The following is an 8,071-nucleotide window of genomic DNA, read 5'->3' on the forward strand; positions in this document are numbered from 1 at the left end:
AGCCTCATTTTCTTTAATATAAACTACATCTTAATACATAGTTTGAGATGATCAGGTAGTTTTACACCAATTCAAGTAACAACAACTTCTCATCTTAGAATACTAAAATAACAAAATCTTTTAATGCTCTTGAATATTGAAATGCTTTGGTTCCACCTGCCACTTTTTAAAAGTGTCAAAACTACATTTATTGGTTAAACCTTTACCCTAGATGTGCGCCTAACTTACAAATAAAATTATATTAATAAAGATATGAAATGCAATGTAAATACAGTTCTTTTGGCAATTGTCATGTTCTTCACACTACGCAGTTATCCAACTCTCAGTTCAATTCAGGTATTCCAAAGTGTAAAAATGTGGCCAGATTTTTCCAAAACTGGCAATAAACTTGGATTTTTTCATTCTGGGGTTAAACTGGCCCATGAAGACTACAAAATGATTCAGGAATGGTCAAGCCCCTGCCCTCAGAAAGAGTTTTGCTCTAGCAGATGTCATTTTGCTACCCCAAAATGAAAGCATCCTCCACTGCGAGTCCCTCCTGAAAACCTTGGCCACAACAGCAGTGTCTCATCTCCAGCTGATGTTGGTGAGGCAGGAAAATGTGGTGAAGGGCTTCCCCTGGCTGGCCCTTTTTTGTCACAATAACGAGAGAACGAAAATACCGAGTGGCTCTTTCTGGTGCAGAACAGCTCCTGCTAAAAAAAGATGTCTTCTTTTCTGAAGTCCGGTAAACATTTGAACCTGCTGGGAGAAGTCCTCACGCAGGCCAGGCCCGGGAGGCACGGGCAGGTGTGGTGCATCCGCCGCCCGGAGAAGGGGACCTGGGGACAAAGCAAGGACGTCAGTGACAGGGAGAACCACAGCACTGGTGGCTGGGGGGATGGGATGGGAGGAATAGTGGGGCTATGGGGAATGCTGTCTAATTCCATCTCTCCACAGCCAGAGATCCCCACGAGCTGCAGCACAGAGCAGATGGCAAAGCCAACCCTGTTGTACACCCTGGTCAAGCCACGGTTAAGAGCAGGATGTTAACAGTCCTGTTGCTGTGTAAATCTGCATCTGTGACACATGTTCTCCATTTACTCCTGTTTCATAAAGGAGTTTGTTGTGAAACTGCACTGGCCTTTAACACCACGTTAACAGCCACTGTGCAGGGCTTTCTGCATATCCTGAGTCGTGCCTTGTCACATGGCACAGAGCAGGACCTGGGAACCTTGGGATCCTGTGGTAATCAGGCTGGAAGGGACTTCTGGAGGTCACCTTGCCTGACCTCCCTTTGAGCAGGATCCTTTTCACCACAGGTTTCTTATTTCATCCCACCCTCCTCCAGCCACATTGTGCTGCAGGGAGTACATATGGAGTACATTAAACAAATTTAATTGTGCCATGACGTGCACATGCACTGACACTCTTCAACAACTTGGTCACAAGCTCTGTTTCTTACAGGAGCCAAGCAAGACAGCCCAGTGGGAAATGTCTGGGAGCTCTGGTGCTGCCAGCTGGCAGCACACACTGAGGATTCCCTGGATGCAGCAAAGGAGGCACAGAGGTACAAAGCCACTGCTACCAGCCAGGCAGCCAGCCCTAATTACCTCACTTCCAGATTTCTGTGTGGTTGGAGCCTAAAATTTTAATATTTCAAGATTTTCTTGTGTCAGTGTACAAATTTTGTCTTTGAGGAAGTCCTGCACAGTTCCCCGTGCATGGTGCCAAGCACCAGCCTGACTCCAGTGACAGCCTGCTGGGTGCAGGGGGTGGGCAGAGGGCTCACATCACCTGCAGTGCCCTGGGCCAGCACCAGCCTCCTGCCCAGCACTGTCTGAAGAGCAGCCCCAGTGCAAGGGATGCAGTGGGGTTCCCCATGCCACCCACCACAGCCCCTCTGCTCCGGTGTGAGCAGAGAGGCACCAACCACAGGTGCTGGGGACTCCGTGTGGGAATCGCTCCTTTGGGTGCCCACACACAGCACTGCAGCAAACCCCAAACCCTGAGCTCTCAGCCTTCCAACAGCTCAGGTGATTTATTCAAAACATTCCACTTGCTGCAAGGAAATGTTCCTTTCAGCAGGACTCTCACACTGCCAAAGCTTACCTGCCTGGCCCTGCCTGCAAACCCTGCCTGGCCCTGCCTCAGACCCTGCCTCGAAATTCCAGCTGGACCTGCTAACGGCATCAGTCCATCACCATCTAGTTGTCGAGAACAAGCTAGAAAGCAGAACCCCAAGTGCCAACCATCTTCTCCAGGAATTTCCAGGCTCCTCTGGAGGTCCCTGTGGTGCCATGGCCATTTGTGGTGCCTGCTTTTGACCTGTCCTGCAGGTAAATGAAAGGTTTTGGTGATCAGGGCACCCAGCTGCTCCCTACACAAGTGTTTACTTGAGAGGAACCATTGAGCAAACCCTCCATCCTTAAAATAACCTCATTCCACGTTCTACAGTAAATCAATTTGCTTTGTGTTTCCCAGGAAGAGCAGTGGGGTGAGAAATCAAAAATCTAAAATTAACCTCATAAAGCTTATAAACATCAGTGACTAAGTTTGGGGTGGACAGGCATCTTCTCTGATTGTAATTATGCAAGCAATCAGCTTGAAATATATCAGACAGTTTAAATTATTGCCCAATAACAATAAGTTCATAAAACCCTCTAGAAGACAATTTCTCTTATCCTAATTCGTGGTAATGGAAAAAGCCCTTACAAGAAAAACCTGCTACATTACATAGTAAAAATGTCAATTTGGTCCCCAATATCACAGCAGAAGTTTTAAAAATTTAACTGCAATAAAATAGAGCCTTAAGCTTCCTAAAACTGAGAGAATAAACTGTAGATACTGAGCTGAGAAGCCAGGCCTTGGAAGAAACAGTGAGAGAGGCAGCTAACTAGCTGCACGTTTATGATCTGAATTTATTGCCTTGTATCTTTCACTTGCGATGACTCTTGGGCTGTGCTCTTCCCTGAGGATGGCTCTGAAGACCACCAGGTTCTCAAGCTCCCTGGTACCATCCCATTCAGTCTTTTGTGTTTTAAATAAGCAGCTTTTTTCAGACTGCATATAAAATACATAATTATATAGCCTTAAAGAAATGTACTTGTTAAAATAATTGTATTAATAATACTGTGTATCACCTAAAAATGTACTAGTATGTAACTGGTGTTAGATATGTGTGTGTGTATTTATGTATACATACATGGATATTTGAAATTAATAGGTAGAATAGAAACAAAGAGAGCCTGTGGGGAGTTAACTCCAAGTGTGTGTCAACACCTTCTCAGTGCACCAAGTGTCCCAGCACTAGCTGGTGATGTTTTTATGCTTGTGACAGGATCTTGTCCACTGGCACTGGGGTCGGTGGCACTTGCTGTGTTCCTGAGCACCCCAGCAAGGATTGGCAAGGCTGGGCTGGGGAACTGCTAATGCTGTTTTGGATCACGTAACGAAACAAAGCAGCTACAACAAACTAATAAGAAAACAATCTGGGAAGCGTGTAGTGCTTTCAAGTGCTTTCATCCTCTGATTCTCTTCAACATAATTCTGACAGTAATGTGCTTCCTTACGTAGGTGCCTTCATCACTGTTCCCATACAGATACAAGTGTCTGGATATTGTAAGGAATGGGAGTTTCCCTGCCTTTCCACCACGTTGTAGTTTTTATGCCATGTGACGTACAGCTCAGGACATTCCTGCTCCAGCCCCACAGCCCCCCCGGTGACATACTCACTCTGTGACTCAAGGGATGGCACTCGTCTCCCAGGTTTCCCATCGGGGTGCACATCCTCAGGCTGCGGATCCAGAGGCTGATGGCACAGCACATCCCGCCTCCGCACTGCTGGTCTCGGTCGCAGGCCTGGAGTTCAACACAGCATTAAGCAAATTAAATGAATAATAAATGTAGTCCAGAAATAGGACAGATCAGGTGCTCAGAAGCTGCCTCTGGCACCCCATAAGTTATCATGGCTCATTAAGGCTGGATAATAAGATTTAAGGCTGATTTGCAATACTTGTGTCTCCCATGGATTGGAACGTGGAGGCTGCTGGCACATTTCGGAGTTGAGAGCGGGTTGTTTAAAGCCAGGACCACACACAGAGCTGCTCGGGGCCAAACCCAGGACTGTCAGTGATTTATAGTCCCAACTTCTGAGCACTGATAGACCATGGCACGTGCCACTTGCTTTCCCAGCTCCCAGATTGGTGCCTGAGTGAGCTCAGGCAGGAGCAAGGAGCAACCGCACTAAACTTGTCACCAAAAGGAGTCCCAAAAAGAGTCACCTAACCAGTCTTATGGAGGAGCTAAGATAGGAAATCATCCATTAATTTAATGACTTTTAAGTAACTATTCCTTCTAATTTCACGTGACAATATCATGGTTGTGAGTGCCTTTGCAAAACTGCACGATAGTTTGGTTAGAGAAGTCCAAGTGGAAGTAGCTAAAATAAGAGTTTAAATCTGGATTCTGTGGTTATTATCTAGAATTACATGTAGCTAGAAGAGGTCTTAATAAAAGCTTTGCGTAAGTGTCCACATCCAAAAAATTGCTGCTGTGGTAGCATTCCCCTTCAAGGGAGGCAAAAAATATTTTAGCCACTTACCCAATACAGCTTAGATAAGCAAAAACCAAAATGCAAACTAGTGGGTATGTTTTAAAACCCACAAACCATGAAGAGCAATTGACACATTAGGGTTTGAAAACAAGTTACTGCACATCTTTCAGTTAATTTTTAACCAAAAGCTTATATGGATTTAATGCAAAACCCAGTCTCCTTTCTCCAGTGAGGAATGCCATCAGTTAAAGGTTCTGCTTACACCCCAAATGTAAGCTTGATTAACTCACTGCTCTTGGTGTCTGACAGCAGCAGTGAGAGACCGAAGGCACTGGTCAGCACTACGTAAATGGGAAACTCATAAAGAGTACGTAAATTATGATAACAGCTCTGGGGAAGACGTATATCAGAGTAAACATGCTCTTGAGGGAAAAACTCACTGATCTCACCTTGGGATTTACATGATAAATAACTAGACTATACTCACTGGGTAAATACTCCACTGACCAGCAGAAGCCAGATCCAAATACATGTTTAAAGATCAGCCAGTAATTTAGGAAGAAGCTGGTGCATTAGGATCACTATTAAATCGTGTGTGTGAATCAAACAACTCCTAAACACAGAGCTCTGTGCTGCAGGTAAGCCCAAACACAGAGCATTTGCTTCTAAGACTAATATGGCCATAAAACCGCGACTCCTGCCTGCCAGGCAGATAACGTTCACTTTCTGACCTCTCTCTAAAAAAAAAGCACTCTAATGATCTTATTTTGCCCTGCTCACAAATAAAAATGCAGGTCCAGTGATTTTGGCTGCCCCCAGCACACCAGTGCCCACTGCTCAGCTGGAGTCACAGGCTCTGCTGTTTCTCACCTGTCAGCTCCTGACTCCCTTTTTTTCCTCAGTTATATATCTCAAACCCCATCCATCTCTGTGGGACTGGTCCTGGGGTGAAGTGCCACTCAGTTGAAAAACACGCCCGAGTATGTTCTACCAAGCAAGGGTCTCTATGTTCAGGCTGAACAATTTCTTTCTAAAACTCACACACACATATTTACCTCTGGCAGAACTTTTAAGGCTCCCTTTCAAAAAATGGGTGACAAGTATTGAAAATATTCAACCCAAGCGCTCCTGCCTGCTCATCTGCAATGTGTGATTCCTGCTGCTACTCCTAATCTCCGAACGCCACATGAGCACCTCATTTAAACACGGTTTCTGGAAAATCAGCCCAAGAATATGTCCCAGGTGAAATGCCAGCTGCAAAGGCAACTGGTGTCAGCACAGGGACCACCACTGAAGTGAGGAAAGTTTTTAAGAAGTCCTTAAATTGCAAAGGAAAAACATCTTGCAGGCTCAGAGGTTGGGGAACACCTACGTCAGCTCTCATCTGAGATTTGTCCATTCATCAAAAGCCAAAAATGCATCAAAGTGATTTAAGCAGAAACGCTCTGCAATAGTTAATAAAGTAACATTTCTAGTTCTAATCTATTTTTACTTTTTGAATCTGCTTTGTCCTTGATCTATTATTCAGTGCCTCACAACTACTTTATTTAATGGATTAATTATGCTTTAAAGGTGTAGCCACAACTCTAATAACAGATAAACTTCTCCTCCATTGCTAGGAATGTTTCTACTTAAAAGAAACTTGAAATCCTCAAATACTAAAATTTCCTTCACGTTCTCTGCTCTAAAAAAAAATAATCAGTCCTGGGAACTGATCTGACTTCCAGAGAAATGCCCATGAGCTGTTTCATGGACTTTAGGGATCTGGACAGGGAGCCTGGACAGCCACAGAGAAATCTGCTGCTGTGAGTGCAACTTCTGATGGTTACAAAAGACATGTAAGCTCTCAAAGGAATGCAAGCACTGGGTTATTAATCCAAAGCAAACACTTTAAAAAATGATTTTACTTTAGAGTGATGCAATGCTTTGGGTTGAATAACGTCTTTAGGAAAAAAGTATTTTCACAACCAGAGTGAATCTTGAGTTTAAAAACAATGACAACAGAGACTTATTTGCAAGGGGTGGCTATTGAGGGGGGAAAGCAGCACAGTCATAGCCAAAGAAAGAAGAAGGAAAGCAGCATTTTATGAGGGTTGTAATCCTGCCCTATACACAGAGGGGCTGGAGGAACTTGGGGTGCACAGTGGGCAGCGCAGTGCCCTGAGCCAGACCATCCCAGAGCAGGTTTGGGGGCAGCTGGGGCTGCACGGGGGAGAGAGGAGACAGCAGACAGCTCCAGCCCTGGAAAAGCAGCAGGAATCTCTGCACACTCCCGGACCAGCCTGGAGACAACCTCTCCGAGTCCAGACGTCCCTCACCCCAAAGGAACAGACCCCACGTTGCGGCATCCCCGCACCTCAGAGACCCTGGCATTGCTCACCGCAGACACTGACACATCCTGACAACACTCTCCGCAGAGAGACCCCCAGGCTCCGATACCACTTAATCAGGAGAGACCCGCAGCCCCGAGCATCCCTCACCCCTGGAGAGATGCCACGTCCCGATATCAGTTATCCCAGACGGACCCCCAAGCCCTGTCATCTCTCATCACCTGGCACAGCTTTCCCTCCCACGTCCTCGTTATCACTTATCCCAGCTCCGGCCATCCGTCACCGCACTCGAGACCGCTCCGTCCTGGCATCACCGATTGCGGACAGACCCCCAGTCTCGGCAGCGCTCACCCAGAGAGAGACCAGCCCCGGGCATCCCGCACGGCAGAGCACTCCCCTCTCTCCTGGCATGTCTTATCCCGGGAGGCTCTCCCCAGTCCCGCTATCACTCCCCGCGAACAAACCCCGGCTCCCGCCCCCGCAGCCCCGGCCAGCCCCAGCCCGCCCGGTGCCGGCTCCCGTCGGTGCCGTCGGTGCCGAGCGGCGGCGCTCACCCCGGTGATGACGGCGCCGTGCCCCGCGGCCAGCAGCAGCAGCAGCAGCAGCACCAGCAGCGGCAGGGGCAGGGGCAGCGCCGGCGGGGCTCCGCGCAGGCTCCGCATGGTGCGGTGCCGCGGCCCGGCGCTCCCCGCGGGCGCGGTGCGGCGCAGCGGAGCCGGGCTCGGCGGCCGCCCCGGCGTTATAAAGCCGGGGCTGAGTCACCCCCGCCCGGCAGCGTCGCGGCCGCGGGCGCCGTGCGCACACACCGCGCCCAGGTGCGCGGCTGCGGGCCGAGGGGCGGGGGCGGCGCGCAGGGATGGGGGCAGCCCGGGGCTGGCTGAAGGAACATCCCACAGCGTGATGGGGACGTCCTGCGTCGGGTCTGGGCGGCCTGGGCTTAGCGGGAAACATCCCACAGCACGTCTGGGGGAACGTCCCGGGGCCGGCGTGGGGTCATCTCATAGCAGGGCTGGGGGGGAAGGAACACCCCACAGCAGGTCTCGAGGACATCCAACAGCATGATGGGGACAATCCGCAGCAAGTCGAGGACAGCACACAGCAGATCCACAGGAGAACCTGCTGAAGGAGGAGGTAATCCAGAGCAGGTCAGAGCACATCCCACAGTGGGGCAGTGGTAGCCCGCAGCCACTGGAGCCAGCTTGTACTG

The 8,071-nt window shown here is 48.8% G+C and overlaps 1 protein-coding gene across 1 annotated transcript; it reads right to left on the reverse strand.

Annotated features, from left to right (window-relative positions):
- Window positions 1-399: 399 nt before the first annotated feature.
- On the reverse strand, window positions 400-7,526 carry PROK2 (prokineticin 2; the record flags this gene model as incomplete). The annotated part of the gene is made up of 3 exons (XM_082288560.1): window positions 400-821; window positions 3,715-3,840; window positions 7,419-7,526. 3 exons carry the CDS (start codon window positions 7,524-7,526, stop codon window positions 696-698), a joined length of 360 nt encoding a protein of 119 aa, XP_082144686.1. The 3' UTR covers window positions 400-695.
- Between the last annotated feature and the right edge of the window lie 545 nt (window positions 7,527-8,071).

The sequence above is a fragment of the Coloeus monedula genome (assembly GCF_965178545.1).
Source record: "Coloeus monedula genome assembly, chromosome: 11".
NCBI classification, from domain to species: Eukaryota; Metazoa; Chordata; class Aves; order Passeriformes; family Corvidae; genus Coloeus; species Coloeus monedula.